We start from the raw sequence: 19,106 nt of genomic DNA on the forward strand, positions 1-19,106 counted from the left end.
GCGATCGTTAGCCGGACTCCGTCTCGACACACAGGATAATCAATCGCTCGCCCTAACTCAATAAACAACGTTATTTGGACGTATATAGTATTATACAACCTGGAAATGGTTCATCTAAATCAACATCCCATAATCGAAAACTGTCTACTCCAAGCTGATCGTCCAACGGCGCGAGGAAGATACGGTAAGATCCAGCGTTATTTTCTAACGTGTTCCATATAAACTGCTCTGATGATCATATGCCCCACACTAGGTGAATGATATAACGTTGCTCACGGAATAAACGACCCCCCGCCCATCCGGTCATCATCAGATGATACGTAGTAATTTCTAGAAGTACCTCCAGTTGACATTTTTTATCTGGCACAGATCGCTACCAAACTGTATTTGATCATCAATATAATGCATTTGGGGCTATAAATCAAGTTCTGGAGAAAGCTGCAGAAAACGATAAAAACATACTTATACTTTAGACCATATTTTAGTATGAATATGTGAATGAAAAAGTATAACGTTGCTACACCCTGAACAATGGATATAGGACATTGAATGGGCCATAATATTGTCAATTTAGCAATAGAATTTAAAAAGGTATAGCCCTGCGAAGAAGGGGAACTTCTCCATAGACAAATAGAGCTGGCTAGGGATGGTAAATTATGAATTTAACCATGGCGATCAAAGTGTTAAAGGGGAAGGTCACCCATTTTAACTAACTTGACGTGTGTTCGTCCTCTGTCCTCTGAGAGGCTCGTGGTCCGTATTCACTTACCGGTGCCAACCCCCCTCCACAACCCCCCTCCATAACGCCCCCCCCCCCCCCCCCCCACAACCCCCCTCACCCAGCTGACCTGGTTGAGGTGGCCCTCTGAGACAGCCCTCCCCAGCTGACCCCCAGCTGACCTGGTTGAGGTGGCCCTCTGCGAAGGCGATGCCGTACTTCACGGGGATGATGGACAGGCCCCTCTTCTTCCAGCGGTTCTGCCGGTTGAAGCGGGCCGCGGCCTTGCGCCGCACGTGGTAGTCGGACTTGAGCTTGCAGTCGTCCCAGCAGCGCAGCAGGTTCCCCGGGTCGAACAGGAACTTGTAGTGCGTGCAGGACGGCCCTCTGTACATGTTGATCTCGCGGATCTGCCATCAGGGTGTAAAAAGTACACCGAAATTATACTTAATGGGTACCGTCTCAAAATCGTACTCAAGTAAAAGTCAGAGTATCTGGCTAAAAACACACTTGAGTAAAGTTAAAAACGTTTTTACTTTTAAAGGTACTTAAGTACTAAAAAATTAAAGTAAAAACTTTTTTTCTGACTGTCTATTCTTCTGATAGCAGGTGTTTAATCAAAGATCCCCGATTTCTAATTTCTACTTTGTAGGTCTGCATTTTAAATTTAAGGAGTAAAAAGTATGTTTTTTTCTCTGAATGTAATTGAGTAAAAGTACAAGTATACAAACCTAATAATACTCGAGTAGAGTACAAATCCCCAAAAACAGTACTTAAGTATTGTAAGGAAGTACTTTACACCCCTGCCCACCCACGACCCCCCAAAAGGTTCCTGACCTCGTCCGCGGGGCGTGCAAGCGCCATGGCCACGTCGTTCACCATGTTCTCCACCACCATGATGCTCTGCGGCACGCCGAAGCCCCTGAAGGCCGTGTTGGACGGCATGTTGGTGAGGCAGGCGGCCGCACGGCCTCGCAGGTGGGGTATGTTGTAGGCGTTGTCCATGTGGAGGAGAATCTTCTCTATCACCTGGAGAGAGAGAGAGAGAGAGAGAGAGAGAGAGAGAGAGAGAGAGAGAGAGAGAGAGAGAGAGAGAGAGAGAGAGAGAGGGAGAGGAGAGAGGAGAGAGAGGGAGAGAGAGAGAGAGAGAGAGAGAGAGAGAGAGAGAGAGAGAGAGAGAGAGAGAGAGAGAGAGAGAGAGAGAGAGAGAGAGAGAGGGGGGGGGGGGAGGGAGAGAGAGAGAGAGGTGGAGGGAGAGAAAGGGGGAGAGAGAGAGAGAGGGGGGGAGGGAGAGGGAGAGGGAGAGAGAGGGGGAGAGAGAGAGAGATAGAGAGAGAGAGAGAGAGAGAGAGAGAGAGAGAGAGAGAGAGAGAGAGAGAGAGAGAGAGAGAGAGGGGGGGGGGAGAGAGAGATGAGAGAGAGGGGGGGGAGAGAGAGAGGGGGGGAGGAGAGAGAGAGAGAGAGAGAGGGAGAGACAGAGACAGAGAGGGATGGAGAGAGAGAGACAGAGACATAGAGAGGAGAGAGAGAGAGAGAGCGAGAGAGAGAGAGGAGAGAGGGGGGAGAGAGAGAGGGGGGAGAGAAGAGAGAGAGAGAGAGAGAGAGAGAGAGGAGAGAGAGAGAGAGAGAGAGAGAGAGAGAGAGAGAGAGAAAGAGAGAGGACACACCATAAAACACACATCAAAGTGTCCAAAGCATTGATCCATCTTTCCAAATACAATTTCATCTTTAACCAACTCTTAAAAAAGGAACACACCAACATTATGGGAAAAAAGAAAATAGAATAAAAGATAAGATGATGAGATAAGATAAGATATTCCTTTATTGATCCCCTTGGGGAAATTTGCGCATCCTAGCAGCATGGAGGAGGGGAGGTATAGGTATGGGCAGGGTAATAGTAGAAAGACATAAATATAGCCAATAAAATTTGATCTGAATATAAAAATATGACAGAAAATAAACAGTGTAAACAATATAATTAACTCTGATGAATATCAAAATATGAGGAAAAATAAAAAGTCCAGATGAGGGTCTGTATGCCCCATCGGTAATATTATGTTACAATAAGTATAGGCAATAAAGATTTTTAATCTGAATATAAACTATACTACCATGTGTTCTCCAGCATCAGACAAAAAGATTGATACCAACTTTTTAAAATATAAATGTGTGGACATCTCGAAAAACATTTTCAGTGATTACATTGATCTAACGTCTTCAGTGATTACATTGATCTCGAAGAACGTTTTCAGTGATTACATTGATCTAACGTCTTCAGTGATTACATTGATCTCGGAGAACGTCTTCAGTGATTACATTGATCTAACGTCTTCAGTGATTACATTGATCTCGGAGAACGTCTTCAGTGATTACATTGATCTAACGTCTTCAGTGATTACATTGATCTCGGAGAACGTCTTCAGTGATTACATTGATCTAACGTCTTCAGTGATTACATTGATCTCGGAGAACATCTTCAGTGATTACATTGATCTCGGAGAACGTCTTCAGTGATTACATTGATCTCAGAGAACGTCTTCAGTGATTACATTGATCTAACGTCTTCAGTGATTACATTGATCTCGGAGAACGTCTTCAGTGATTACATTGATCTAACGTCTTCAGTGATTACATTGCTCTAACGTGTTCAGTGATTACATAGATCTAACGTGTTCAGTGATTACATAGATCTAACGTGTTCAGTGATTACATTGATCTAACGTGTTCAGTGATTACATAGATCTAACGTGTTCAGTGATTACATAGATCTAACGTGTTCAGTGATTACATTGATCTAACGTGTTTAGTGATTACATAGATCTAACGTGTTCAGTGATTACATAGATCTAACATGTTCAGTGATTACATAGATCTAACGTGTTCAGTGATTACATTGATCTAACGTGTTCAGTGATTACATAGATCTAACGTGTTCAGTGAGTACATGATCTAAAGTTTTCAGGGATTACATTGATCGTAGTGCAGATAGATACATTGATCGTAGTGCAGATAGATACATTGATCGTAGTGCAGATAGATACATTGATCGTAGTGCAGATAGATACATTGATCGTAGTGCAGATAGATACATTGATCGTAGTGCAGATAGATACATTGATCATAGTCTATCATAGTCACATCGCCTATTCTCAGTCCTTGCCCCACAATGGTGGAATGAACTACCCACCCCAGTTAGGACAGCCGAAACACGTCCAATCTTTCGCCGTCGACTAAAGACTCACTTCTTCAACCATTATCTGAAAAAAAAAAAAAAAAAAAAAAAATCTAACCCTAACTAACCATACTGTCATGCACTTGTCCTAATAAACTAACCTATACTGTAGCACTCAACACTTTGATGCACATTGTTACTCAGCTGATAGAGTTGTGCTCTTCCTGATGGCTTGTCGTACAGAACTTGTAAGTCGCTTTGGATAAAAGCGTCAGCTAAATGACTAAATGTAAATGTAAAATGTAAATAGTGTATGTAACTGAGGGGTACAATTCCCTGACTGTATTGATAAGTATGGTATCATTAAACCACTACCGCTTTATGTACTTTAATTACTGGCCATACAGTACACGATATATGAATATGATGAACACTTCCCACAATGAAATCGGTCCCAGTCAAAGGTATTAATCAAGTATTTAATGGAGCAAAAGGTACATAGGATACTTTACATTATTCTTTGAATGCACTTGTAAGGCAAAGGAGTATGCGTAGGCAAATCAATAACGAATGTCCATTCTCTGGTTACGCAGGAGGTAATTATACAACCTGAATCTTAGGGAATTATATCTATGGTACACTAGTGATAGCGGGAGATACTGGAAGGGGTTCCCACTGGTTGTAAGCCAGCAGGGGGGGTAGAAGATCTGTCGGTAGTAGGACGTCTGGTCAACGATGACTAGGGAGACTTTAGGTACAGAAGCCGGTGCAGTAGCCTCTTGATCCACAGACGAATACAGCTTGGTTCTCTTGTAGACTGTAGTTCCACAGGGAAGAAAGCTAGGCGGCCTCAGGCTCTCTGAGCGCCGACTCGACTTGACTCCTCTCGGGGTAAATCCAACACGTGCAGCGTTGGCGATTATCCGCTCCATAAATCACAGTACCAAAGCAAATATATTCCAGCCGCAAAGGGCTATGTAGTCGTCGGGTAGATTAATCCAGTGTACATGTCCATACGGCTCTCGCCTAGGTCTCCTCGGGTGAAAGCGCCATGCGGTCGGCCCAGCCTGGATAAGAACTCTAGCTAATACGAGAAAGCGTTGGAGATGCTGGTCACTGTAGAATTCTAACCGCACGATACACTATACACAAATAGACTATTAAAGGCTTAATAGAAATATGTCGCACTCGACGGTATAGCGCCAAACTCTGACAATTCAGTTACTAATTCGCACGCGGTCTCGATGCTCTATTCTGAGGCCAAACAGGCCATACTTCACTGCACGTTGTATCGTGGGTGAGGCTTCAACTTATCGGTAACATGCTAAATGGACGAAGGGTACGGAGGTAAGGGGCTAAGGGGCTTCTACATTCACCTGCGCCGTATTTATACGCACGGTGCACAAACTAGTTCCACTCTCATTTCTGTCGCGTATCCCTGGGCAAGGTTGGGCATGTCCAGACACATCTTGACGGTGACTTTGAACCTGGCTCCGGAGGCCGGTCCCTGGCGCCGGTGGACCGCTGTCCAATAGGAGAATGAACTATTATGGTCTGGGCTAAAGGGATATTCCGTGTATATGTACAAGGAATATACAGGGGATATCAAACGATATACAAATACTATGCAATATATATCAATAAATAAATATATATATTCGGTTTAATCTGATCCTTTGTAACAGCCGCCCCCTAATTAGTCCCACCTAATTAGCTAAGCAGAGACAGATTAACCGCACTGTCCACTACTCAATGTCTGCTGTGAGGGGGTCTGTCAGTTCACAAAGTCATGGGGTCATGGTCGTCATCGATGGTATCGGGGAGCCTTGGCAGTTCTATTAGCCTCGCCACGGGTCGGGTGTAGGTCCGCCCTTGGACGAGCACTTCGGCTGCTCGGACCTTTCCGTCGGCACCGGTGATCACTTTGCTTACGCGGCCAGCCGGCCACATAGCTCGGGGTAGTGACTGGTCGATAATCATGACGACTGTTCCTTCTGTCAAATTGTCTCTCTCTTTCACCCATTTCTGGCGGGTCTGTAGAGACGGTAGGTAGTGGAGTAGGAAGCTGTTCCAAAACTTGTCAGCCAATACTTGACTGTACCTCCACCTTCTTCGGCCGTTCGCTTCTTCAGGCCTGTACATTGTCTGTGGTAGCGCGGGGTCCAGCCGCACCATCAAGAGTGTGTTGGGGGTGACTGGGTCGACATCTGCTACATCACTTGAGACGTAACCGAGGGGCTTTGAGTTCAATACTCCCTCGATCTCCGTGAGGACTGTCATTAAGACTTCTTCCGCCACGGTCTGGGCCCCAAGCACGGCGTACAGGGCTGTCTTTATTGAACGTACTTCTCGTTCCCAAGTTCCACCGAAGTGAGGTGCGTTCGGGGGATTAAACTGGAAGTCAATCTGGTATGGAGCGAGGTGGGTCTTAAGTTCTGGGCCCATAGCTTGGAAGCTCTCTCTCAGCTCTCTTTCTCCGCCTTTGAAGTTTGTCCCGTGATCAGACAACAATATAGACGGTTTGCCTTTCCGCGATGTGAATCTTCGGAAGGCCATAAGGAATGAGTCTGTGCTCATGGTTGGAAGGAGTTCTATATGCATCGCTCGGGTGGTCATGCATTTGAATACAATACCCCACCGCTTCTCGGTGCCTCTTCCTTTCTTTATATACAGCGGGCCGAAACAGTCCATACCGGTGGAGTGAAAGGGCTTGTCGCCGAGTCGGAGGCGACAGGGAGGTAGGTCAGCCATCCGGGGTATACTGGGCTGCGCTCGCCACTTACGACAGTCTAGACAGGTTCGCTGGAAGCGCCGCACTGCTTCTCTCCCTTGCAGTATCCAATAACGACGTCTGATCTCCGCGAAGACTCTCTCTGCCCCGGCGTGATGCACATCCTCGTCGTATTTCTTTATGATCAGCTCTGTGACCTTGTGTCGGCTGTTTAAGACTATCGGGTACTTGACGTCATCCGGTAAGTCTGGAGCTCTCCGCAGACGACCACCCACTCTGATGAGACCATGGGCGTCGCTCTCGGGGGCTAGGTGGAGCAGTCTGCTGTCTGATGGGACGGGCTTTGCTCCCTGTAGACAGTCTAGCTCATCGGGGAACGAGTCTCTCTGGGCTCGTAGTAGTAGAAGAAGTTCCGCTTCTTCGTAGTCAGCTGCAGTAATGTCAGTAGTGAGCTGAACCTCTGGGTGGTGCCACAGGAATGTCTTTAGCTGCGCACTTTCTAGGGTGAGGCAATCGTCTATGTCGGGGTCTGTGGAGACGAGTGTGTTCAATCCACAGAACATAGATTTCTTGTTTTCTGCCTCCTCTTTACTCGCTTCCCGTGGGGTGGGTGTAGGCCACTCTTCTTCCGGGAGCTTGAGGAACTCTGGCCCGTCACTGTATAGGTTGTGACGGGTGAGGTCATCCAGGGACATTCCCCGGGTGATGACGTCAGCTGGGTTGTGTTTTGTGTCTACATACCTCCAGCTTGCTACTTCTGTTAAATCTTGAATCTCTGTGACTCTGACTCCCACGAAGATCTTGTATCTGCACGAATCAGACCGGATCCATGTGAGTACTGTCGTGGAGTCTGACCACAAGATTGTTCTTTGCACCGGAATGGTGAGTTCACGTTGGATTAACGTGGCGAGTTGCGCTCCTGCTAGGGCTGCGCAGAGCTCTAGACGCGGGATAGATTGTTGCTTTCGTGGGGCTATTCTTGAGCGGGCCAGGATGAAGGCAGTATGTATTTCTCCTCCCTCCTCTCGGGCACGCAAGTAGGCCACCGAGCCGTAGGCTACTTCGGAGGCGTCGCTGAAGACGTGCAGGTCCATCTGGCACGTCTCCGGCCTCACTGTGGGTGGGAAGTAGCTGCGGCGTATGTTAACACCTGGGAGTGAGCTGAGTTCCGTCTCCCACTCTCTCCATGTGGATGCAAGGTGTTCGGGTATGGGGTCGTCCCAGCCCTGGTCCTTGTCCCATAACGCTCTTACAATCATCTTTGCCCTGGTGGTGTAAGGTAGAATACATCCCAACGGGTCATATTGTCTGGCGAGTGTTCTGTATACACTCCGTCTGGTGGTCGGTAGTGCAGTCGACCTTCCCTGCTCCTTGGTCAGGGGTGTGTGTTTATAATGGAGCGAGTCTGTTTTGAAGCGCCAGACTAGTCCTAATGTCATTTCTTGGGCTTCTCCTGGGATGGTCGCCATCCAGGTCTCGCTGCCCGCTGCCCTGTCCCCGGGGGAGAGGCTGCGCAATACTTGCGGGTCGCTGCTGGCCCACTGCCTGAGATCAAAGCCGCCTTTGATCAGGGAGGCGCGGAGCTTGAGTAGAAGGGCCTCGGCTTCTTCTGGCGTCGAGACGCTTTGCAGACAGTTGTCCATGTAGAAACTATTTTCTACACTTTTTCTGACCTCTTCATCAGCTGCTGGGTCCTCTGCGACGTGTTTTTGCAGTGTAAACGTAGCACAGCATGGACTGCATGTGGTTCCGAAAGGGAGGACTTCCCATTGATAGATGGCTGGTTGCTCATCCCCGATCCTCTCTCTCCATAGGAACCGCAGCAGGGGCTTGTCCTCCTCCACTAGTCTCACCTGCAGGAACATCCCTTTGATGTCGCCGCTGATGGCCACCTTGTCCTGGCGGAAACGTAGTAACACGCCTAGTAGGGAGGGGCCGAGTGTTGGGCCGGGCAAGAGCTCTTTATTCAGATTTTGTGATCCGATCTGGTAGCTGCAGTTGAACACAATACGATCCTTGCCGTTGTGGTGGACTTTGTGGTGCGGCACGTACCATGATTCGGTCGTCTGATCGGCCTCTTTAATGTCAATTTTCTTTATGTGTCCCGCTGTGATTAGCTTGTTAATCTCAGCGCGGTACACAGTCTCTTGAGCGGGGTCTCTGGCTAAGCGCCGCTCTGTGTTCAATAGATACCGCTCCGTCGCTTCTTTTGGGGCGTGGAAGGTGGGCATACCCTCTCGCCTCAAGAGTGGAGTTGCGTATCTCATCACTCCGTTGACTTTGACTCTCTTTGTCCCTTGCTCGAGGAGTGCTATGGCGTAAATGTCTTCCTTGAAACGAATGTCTTTCTTTTCGTTCTTAAAGGGCATCGTCTCTAGTGTCCATAGCCTCTCGACATGCTGTAGGAGGGTGGTGTCTTCTTTTGTCACTCTGGAGTGGAGGCAGCTGGTGGCTGCTGTTCGGTTAAGAGACTTAGCGAGGGGGCCTTGTAATGTCCATCCTAGGCGGGTCTCGACTGCTGCAGGACAGCCTCTGGGCCCTGTGTGGACCCGGTCTATCGGGACTATGAGGTCTGCATGGTCGGAGCCTATCAGCAGGGTCGGGGTGGCACCGTCTATGAGCGGGATAGGTAGTTGACGCAGGTGCACATATTTATCCATCAGCTTGGCGATGGGGTAGGTGTACTGCGACAGGCCTATTTCTTGGCTGGTGAAAGCATTAGTAATCCTATACCGTCTCTCTGGCTGCCCGCTTGCTGCGATAGTGAAGGAGACATTCTCGCCCTTTATCGTCTTTAGATCTCTTCTTATTGTCCGAATCGTCATCTGGTTTTCGCTCCCCCGCAGCCCCAGCTGGGCCGCAGCGGATGCGAGGAGAAGGGTCCTCTCTGACCCGTCGTCAAGGACGGCGTAAGTGTCCATGACCTTGTCTTGGTAACTCAGTGTTACGCGGACCACCTTTAAGAGCACTCGGGCGCCCCCGCTGCTGGCGGGGTCAATATACATAACACTTGCCTTTGTGCTGCTTGAGGGTGCAGGCTTTCTTCTGTTACTGTCGTGTAGGACATCTAGGTGGGCTCCGTCACACCGACTACACCTCTTCTTTAAGCGGCACTCGGCTGCCATGTGACTGCGCGCACATCGGTAACAGCGTCGGTTGGACTTTATCCATTGACCCACTTCATCGGCGGTCATCTTCTTGAATGTGTCACATTGTGACAACCAGTGTTCTTTCTCGCAGTACGGGCACACCATCTTCCACTTCTCTTTCATCGAGGGGGTACTGTGGTTCTTGCTGCTCGGTACTGGTTCTGATTGGTGCATGACGGTCACCAATCTTCGGCCATCGTTTGCTCTCCTAGGTCCCTCTCTGGATCTTGGGGTGCTCCGCATGAACGTATCCAACCGTAGGCTGTTGACTTCTCTCGCTAGGAAGTCGGCTAGGTCTAGGAGGGATGGCTCGGGACCGTTAGGATCACGGTGGTCTCTTTGCCGCCTGAAGCGCTCTTGTCGGGCGGGCGGAAGCTTCTCTAAAATCCTCTCGACATTAGAGTTTGCGTACAGTTCGTGCATACCCTTTTCTCTTTGCGCCCCCAGCATCCCTACCAGGGATTGTACCTTGATAGACAGGTCATCTAGTGAGCGATTGTCTGTGGCTGGGGGTAGGCGGTCGATATGCCTTATCTCTTGTATTACGTAATCCCATATACGTCCATATCTTTGGTCGAGTGCTGCTAGAGCCGCTGTGTATGGGGTAGTAGAGGTGGCATAGGCCAGCGCTATATTGTGCGCTCGAGGCACCTTGAGGTGCTTCAGTAGGATAGCATACTTGTACGGTTCGTCAGTTACATCGGACATCATTGTCTCTAGGCACATTCGTAGCTCGGTGTACTGTGCTCTGTTCTCGTGGGTGAAGTCCGGAAACGTCGGTGTGCCAATGTATGATGCCATGGATGGCTGGCACATCGGTGAGCGTTGGAAGAGAGGCCTCCTAGGCGAGTCTCCTCTTACGCCTCTTGGTGGGCTGGTACCTGCTGGGTACCATGGCCCGCGTATCCAGGTACTATTCCTCGGGGCTGGTCGTGCGTCAAGCTCACCCGTGAATTGAGTCGGGGGTCTGTAGCGCAGAGCCGCGGGGGTAGAGCCTGGGCTGTACTGGACCTCCTGGTCCTGTGGAGTTCTGTGCTGCTGTCGGGCTTGACTCTCCTCCTCTCCCTCTTCTTCTTGCTCTGGCAGGTCCTCTAGATCCTGTAGTCGTCTATTTAGCCTCTCCGCGGTGTAGACCGTTTCTTCCTTGTAGCTGGTCCTCGCGTGGACCGGTCGGGGAAGGAGTTCGGAGGGGGGTATAGGCTCTCTCTGGTGGTCGGGCTCAGGGTCGTTTGATCGGGTAGGGGAGGGTGCCCTTGACCCGTGTCTTGACGAGGCCCTGGAACCCCGTGCGGAGGGAGGGGGTGTCGCCCTGGCGATCAGCTGCTCCATTATCTGCGCTTGTAATCGGTCGCGCTCGGCTTCGCGCTTGGTGAGAGCAATGTCGCGCTCTGCTTCTCTTTGGGCACCGGCAGCGGCGCGCTGGGCTTCGGCGGCGGCGCGCTCTGCTTCTCTTTGGGCACCGGCAGCGGCGCGCTGGGCTTCGGCGGCGGCGCGCTCTGCTTCGGCGGCGGCGCGCTCTGCTTCGGCCCGGTCTCTTACCATATTCTCTTCCGTCTGAAGGCGTCTAATCTCTAGACGTATACGATCTTCGTCGCTCCGTTGCTGCGCTTGAAGGCGTTCTCTTTCCATGGAAGAATGTTCGCGCTCGCTAAGCATCTGTGCTTGGAGTCGATCGCGCTCTGCTTGGAGTCGATCGCGCTCTGTAGAGGCTGCTAGGCTGGCGAGGAATGCCTGTGCCAGCATCTTGTCCGCCCCGCTGGGGGAAGACGCTGGTTGAGGTGATCCGCTCCTGGCAGTACTCGTTGGAGATCTGTTCTCCTGTGGCGAGTCCTGGAGATCCATCTCCTGGGTGCTCTCCTCTTCTTGTATCGGGTAGAGTTCCATCTCTGGAGAGCTGTCTTTATCCTGGAGCTCTCCGGGGACTACTTCTTCGGTCTTGGCGGGGGGTAAAGTCGTGTCAGGTCCCTCCTGGTCCCTACCGTGAGCTTGGTCAGTTACATTAGAACCCACTAGGGCCTCTATTGGCGGGGTAACCTGGGCGATAGGGTCGGACATAATTTTACTATCTACTTTTTCCGCGTTTACCGTCTGTAGAAGGCTAGGTAGTATATTGGCAACGTAATCCTCTAAGTACTGAGGTGTCTGCCGTCTACGCTGCGGGCGATCTACTTTAGGAGAACCGTTTTGTGGAGTGTTCATCATAGGCCATGTCAATATTAATACCACTATATTAATATTACACTAGTTACCATCCGGCTCGAAGGACCAATTGTAACTGAGGGGTACAATTCCCTGACTGTATTGATAAGTATGGTATCATTAAACCACTACCGCTTTATGTACTTTAATTACTGGCCATACAGTACACGATATATGAATATGATGAACACTTCCCACAATGAAATCGGTCCCAGTCAAAGGTATTAATCAAGTATTTAATGGAGCAAAAGGTACATAGGATACTTTACATTATTCTTTGAATGCACTTGTAAGGCAAAGGAGTATGCGTAGGCAAATCAATAACGAATGTCCATTCTCTGGTTACGCAGGAGGTAATTATACAACCTGAATCTTAGGGAATTATATCTATGGTACACTAGTGATAGCGGGAGATACTGGAAGGGGTTCCCACTGGTTGTAAGCCAGCAGGGGGGGTAGAAGATCTGTCGGTAGTAGGACGTCTGGTCAACGATGACTAGGGAGACTTTAGGTACAGAAGCCGGTGCAGTAGCCTCTTGATCCACAGACGAATACAGCTTGGTTCTCTTGTAGACTGTAGTTCCACAGGGAAGAAAGCTAGGCGGCCTCAGGCTCTCTGAGCGCCGACTCGACTTGACTCCTCTCGGGGTAAATCCAACACGTGCAGCGTTGGCGATTATCCGCTCCATAAATCACAGTACCAAAGCAAATATATTCCAGCCGCAAAGGGCTATGTAGTCGTCGGGTAGATTAATCCAGTGTACATGTCCATACGGCTCTCGCCTAGGTCTCCTCGGGTGAAAGCGCCATGCGGTCGGCCCAGCCTGGATAAGAACTCTAGCTAATACGAGAAAGCGTTGGAGATGCTGGTCACTGTAGAATTCTAACCGCACGATACACTATACACAAATAGACTATTAAAGGCTTAATAGAAATATGTCGCACTCGACGGTATAGCGCCAAACTCTGACAATTCAGTTACTAATTCGCACGCGGTCTCGATGCTCTATTCTGAGGCCAAACAGGCCATACTTCACTGCACGTTGTATCGTGGGTGAGGCTTCAACTTATCGGTAACATGCTAAATGGACGAAGGGTACGGAGGTAAGGGGCTAAGGGGCTTCTACATTCACCTGCGCCGTATTTATACGCACGGTGCACAAACTAGTTCCACTCTCATTTCTGTCGCGTATCCCTGGGCAAGGTTGGGCATGTCCAGACACATCTTGACGGTGACTTTGAACCTGGCTCCGGAGGCCGGTCCCTGGCGCCGGTGGACCGCTGTCCAATAGGAGAATGAACTATTATGGTCTGGGCTAAAGGGATATTCCGTGTATATGTACAAGGAATATACAGGGGATATCAAACGATATACAAATACTATGCAATATATATCAATAAATAAATATATATATTCGGTTTAATCTGATCCTTTGTAACAGCCGCCCCCTAATTAGTCCCACCTAATTAGCTAAGCAGAGACAGATTAACCGCACTGTCCACTACTCAATGTCTGCTGTGAGGGGGTCTGTCAGTTCACAAAGTCATGGGGTCATGGTCGTCATCGATGGTATCGGGGAGCCTTGGCAGTTCTATTAGCCTCGCCACGGGTCGGGTGTAGGTCCGCCCTTGGACGAGCACTTCGGCTGCTCGGACCTTTCCGTCGGCACCGGTGATCACTTTGCTTACGCGGCCAGCCGGCCACATAGCTCGGGGTAGTGACTGGTCGATAATCATGACGACTGTTCCTTCTGTCAAATTGTCTCTCTCTTTCACCCATTTCTGGCGGGTCTGTAGAGACGGTAGGTAGTGGAGTAGGAAGCTGTTCCAAAACTTGTCAGCCAATACTTGACTGTACCTCCACATTCTTCGGCCGTTCGCTTCTTCAGGCCTGTACATTGTCTGTGGTAGCGCGGGGTCCAGCCGCACCATCAAGAGTGTGTTGGGGGTGACTGGGTCGACATCTGCTACATCACTTGAGACGTAACCGAGGGGCTTTGAGTTCAATACTCCCTCGATCTCCGTGAGGACTGTCATTAAGACTTCTTCCGCCACGGTCTGGGCCCCAAGCACGGCGTACAGGGCTGTCTTTATTGAACGTACTTCTCGTTCCCAAGTTCCACCGAAGTGAGGTGCGTTCGGGGGATTAAACTGGAAGTCAATCTGGTATGGAGCGAGGTGGGTCTTAAGTTCTGGGCCCATAGCTTGGAAGCTCTCTCTCAGCTCTCTTTCTCCGCCTTTGAAGTTTGTCCCGTGATCAGACAACAATATAGACGGTTTGCCTTTCCGCGATGTGAATCTTCGGAAGGCCATAAGGAATGAGTCTGTGCTCATGGTTGGAAGGAGTTCTATATGCATCGCTCGGGTGGTCATGCATTTGAATACAATACCCCACCGCTTCTCGGTTCCTCTTCCTTTCTTTATATACAGCGGGCCGAAACAGTCCATACCGGTGGAGTGAAAGGGCTTGTCGCCGAGTCGGAGGCGACAGGGAGGTAGGTCAGCCATCCGGGGTATACTGGGCTGCGCTCGCCACTTACGACAGTCTAGACAGGTTCGCTGGAAGCGCCGCACTGCTTCTCTCCCTTGCAGTATCCAATAACGACGTCTGATCTCCGCGAAGACTCTCTCTGCCCCGGCGTGATGCACATCCTCGTCGTATTTCTTTATGATCAGCTCTGTGACCTTGTGTCGGCTGTTTAAGACTATCGGGTACTTGACGTCATCCGGTAAGTCTGGAGCTCTCCGCAGACGACCACCCACTCTGATGAGACCATGGGCGTCGCTCTCGGGGGCTAGGTGGAGCAGTCTGCTGTCTGATGGGATGGGCTTTGCTCCCTGTAGACAGTCTAGCTCATCGGGGAACGAGTCTCTCTGGGCTCGTAGTAGTAGAAGAAGTTCCGCTTCTTCGTAGTCAGCTGCAGTAATGTCAGTAGTGAGCTGAACCTCTGGGTGGTGCCACAGGAATGTCTTTAGCTGCGCACTTTCTAGGGTGAGGCAATCGTCTATGTCGGGGTCTGTGGAGACGAGTGTGTTCAATCCACAGAACATAGATTTCTTGTTTTCTGCCTCCTCTTTACTCGCTTCCCGTGGGGTGGGTGTAGGCCACTCTTCTTCCGGGAGCTTGAGGAACTCTGGCCCGTCACTGTATAGGTTGTGACGGGTGAGGTCATCCAGGGACATTCCCCGGGTGATGACGTCAGCTGGGTTGTGTTTTGTGTCTACATACCTCCAGCTTGCTACTTCTGTTAAATCTTGAATCTCTGTGACTCTGACTCCCACGAAGATCTTGTATCTGCACGAATCAGACCGGATCCATGTGAGTACTGTCGTGGAGTCTGACCACAAGATTGTTCTTTGCACCGGAATGGTGAGTTCACGTTGGATTAACGTGGCGAGTTGCGCTCCTGCTAGGGCTGCGCAGAGCTCTAGACGCGGGATAGATTGTTGCTTTCGTGGGGCTATTCTTGAGCGGGCCAGGATGAAGGCAGTATGTATTTCTCCTCCCTCCTCTCGGGCACGCAAGTAGGCCACCGAGCCGTAGGCTACTTCGGAGGCGTCGCTGAAGACGTGCAGGTCCATCTGGCACGTCTCCGGCCTCACTGTGGGTGGGAAGTAGCTGCGGCGTATGTTAACACCTGGGAGTGAGCTGAGTTCCGTCTCCCACTCTCTCCATGTGGATGCAAGGTGTTCGGGTATGGGGTCGTCCCAGCCCTGGTCCTTGTCCCATAACGCTCTTACAATCATCTTTGCCCTGGTGGTGTAAGGTAGAATACATCCCAACGGGTCATATTGTCTGGCGAGTGTTCTGTATACACTCCGTCTGGTGGTCGGTAGTGCAGTCGACCTTCCCTGCTCCTTGGTCAGGGGTGTGTGTTTATAATGGAGCGAGTCTGTTTTGAAGCGCCAGACTAGTCCTAATGTCATTTCTTGGGCTTCTCCTGGGATGGTCGCCATCCAGGTCTCGCTGCCCGCTGCCCTGTCCCCGGGGGAGAGGCTGCGCAATACTTGCGGGTCGCTGCTGGCCCACTGCCTGAGATCAAAGCCGCCTTTGATCAGGGAGGCGCGGAGCTTGAGTAGAAGGGCCTCGGCTTCTTCTGGCGTCGAGACGCTTTGCAGACAGTTGTCCATGTAGAAACTATTTTCTACACTTTTTCTGACCTCTTCATCAGCTGCTGGGTCCTCTGCGACGTGTTTTTGCAGTGTAAACGTAGCACAGCATGGACTGCATGTGGTTCCGAAAGGGAGGACTTCCCATTGATAGATGGCTGGTTGCTCATCCCCGATCCTCTCTCTCCATAGGAACCGCAGCAGGGGCTTGTCCTCCTCCACTAGTCTCACCTGCAGGAACATCCCTTTGATGTCGCCGCTGATGGCCACCTTGTCCTGGCGGAAACGTAGTAACACGCCTAGTAGGGAGGGGCCGAGTGTTGGGCCGGGCAAGAGCTCTTTATTCAGATTTTGTGATCCGATCTGGTAGCTGCAGTTGAACACAATACGATCCTTGCCGTTGTGGTGGACTTTGTGGTGCGGCACGTACCATGATTCGGTCGTCTGATCGGCCTCTTTAATGTCAATTTTCTTTATGTGTCCCGCTGTGATTAGCTTGTTAATCTCAGCGCGGTACACAGTCTCTTGAGCGGGGTCTCTGGCTAAGCGCCGCTCTGTGTTCAATAGATACCGCTCCGTCGCTTCTTTTGGGGCGTGGAAGGTGGGCATACCCTCTCGCCTCAAGAGTGGAGTTGCGTATCTCATCACTCCGTTGACTTTGACTCTCTTTGTCCCTTGCTCGAGGAGTGCTATAGCGTAAATGTCTTCCTTGAAACGAATGTCTTTCTTTTCGTTCTTAAAGGGCATCGTCTCTAGTGTCCATAGCCTCTCGACATGCTGTAGGAGGGTGGTGTCTTCTTCTGTCACTCTGGAGTGGAGGCAGCTGGTGGCTGCTGTTCGGTTAAGAGACTTAGCGAGGGGGCCTTGTAATGTCCATCCTAGGCGGGTCTCGACTGCTGCAGGACAGCCTCTGGGCCCTGTGTGGACCCGGTCTATCGGGACTATGAGGTCTGCATGGTCGGAGCCTATCAGCAGGGTCGGGGTGGCACCGTCTATGAGCGGGATAGGTAGTTGACGCAGGTGCACATATTTATCCATCAGCTTGGCGATGGGGTAGGTGTACTGCGACAGGCCTATTTCTTGGCTGGTGAAAGCATTAGTAATCCTATACCGTCTCTCTGGCTGCCCGCTTGCTGCGATAGTGAAGGAGACATTCTCGCCCTTTATCGTCTTTAGATCTCTTCTTATTGTCCGAATCGTCATCTGGTTTTCGCTCCCCCGCAGCCCCAGCTGGGCCGCAGCGGATGCGAGGAGAAGGGTCCTCTCTGACCCGTCGTCAAGGACGGCGTAAGTGTCCATGACCTTGTCTTGGTAACTCAGTGTTACGCGGACCACCTTTAAGAGCACTCGGGCGCCCCCGCTGCTGGCGGGGTCAATATACATAACACTTGCCTTTGTGCTGCTTGAGGGTGCAGGCTTTCTTCTGTTACTGTCGTGTAGGACATCTAGGTGGGCTCCGTCACACCGACTACACCTCTTCTTTAAGCGGCACTCGGCTGCCATGTGACTGCGCGCACATCGGTAACAGCGTCGGTTGGACTTTATCCATTGACCCACTTCATCGGCGGTCATCTTCTTGAATGTGTCACATTGTGACAACCAGTGTTCTTTCTCGCAGTACGGGCACACCATCTTCCACTTCTCTTTCATCGAGGGGGTACTGTGGTTCTTGCTGCTCGGTACTGGTTCTGATTGGTGCATGACGGTCACCAATCTTCGGCCATCGTTTGCTCTCCTAGGTCCCTCTCTGGATCTTGGGGTGCTCCGCATGAACGTATCCAACCGTAGGCTGTTGACTTCTCTCGCTAGGAAGTCGGCTAGGTCTAGGAGGGATGGCTCGGGACCGTTAGGATCACGGTGGTCTCTTTGCCGCCTGAAGCGCTCTTGTCGGGCGGGCGGAAGCTTCTCTAAAATCCTCTCGACATTAGAGTTTGCGTACAGTTCGTGCATACCCTTTTCTCTTTGCGCCCCCAGCATCCCTACCAGGGATTGTACCTTGATAGACAGGTCATCTAGTGAGCGATTGTCTGTGGCTGGGGGTAGGCGGTCGATATGCCTTATCTCTTGTATTACGTAATCCCATATACGTCCATATCTTTGGTCGAGTGCTGCTAGAGCCGCTGTGTATGGGGTAGTAGAGGTGGCATAGGCCAGCGCTATATTGTGCGCTCGAGGCACCTTGAGGTGCTTCAGTAGGATAGCATACTTGTACGGTTCGTCAGTTACATCGGACATCATTGTCTCTAGGCACATTCGTAGCTCGGTGTACTGTGCTCTGTTCTCGTGGGTGAAGTCCGGAAACGTCGGTGTGCCAATGTATGATGCCATGGATGGCTGGCACATCGGTGAGCGTTGGAAGAGAGGCCTCCTAGGCGAGTCTCCTCTTACGCTCTGCTTCTCTTTGGGCACCGGCAGCGGCGCGCTGGGCTTCGGCGGCGGCGCGCTCTGCTTCGGCGGCGGCGCGCTCTGCTTCGGCCCGGTCTCTTACCATATTCTCTTCCGTCTGAAGGCGTCTAATCTCTAGACGTATACGATCTTCGTCGCTCCGTTGCTGCGCTTGAAGGCGTTCTCTTTCCATGGAAGAATGTTCGCGCTCGCTAAGCATCTGTGCTTGGAGTCGATCGCGCTCTGCTTGGAGTCGATCGCGCTCTGTAGAGGCTGCTAGGCTGGCGAGGAATGCCTGTGCCAGCATCTTGTCCGCCCCGCTGGGGGAAGACGCTGGTTGAGGTGATCCGCTCCTGGCAGTACTCGTTGGAGATCTGTTCTCCTGTGGCGAGTCCTGGAGATCCATCTCCTGGGTGCTCTCCTCTTCTTGTATCGGGTAGAGTTCCATCTCTGGAGAGCTGTCTTTATCCTGGAGCTCTCCGGGGACTACTTCTTCGGTCTTGGCGGGGGGTAAAGTCGTGTCAGGTCCCTCCTGGTCCCTACCGTGAGCTTGGTCAGTTACATTAGAACCCACTAGGGCCTCTATTGGCGGGGTAACCTGGGCGATAGGGTCGGACATAATTTTACTATCTACTTTTTCCG

At 50.8% G+C, this 19,106-nt stretch overlaps 1 protein-coding gene across 1 annotated transcript in view; it reads right to left on the reverse strand.

Moving 5' to 3' along the window:
- Window positions 1-19,106, reverse strand: part of aox6 (aldehyde oxidase 6) — a gene marked incomplete at both ends in the record, with an annotated part of 210,658 nt that overhangs the window by 36,696 nt on the left and 154,856 nt on the right. Inside the window, one exon of the mRNA XM_084324231.1 lies at window positions 1,556-1,747. Coding sequence (XP_084180357.1) covers window positions 1,556-1,747 — 192 coding nt within the window. The remainder of the gene's footprint in view (window positions 1-1,555; window positions 1,748-19,106) is intronic.

Source organism: Notolepis coatsorum (assembly GCF_963971535.1).
Source record: "Notolepis coatsorum genome assembly, chromosome: 1".
Lineage (NCBI taxonomy): Eukaryota > Metazoa > Chordata > Actinopteri > Aulopiformes > Paralepididae > Notolepis > Notolepis coatsorum.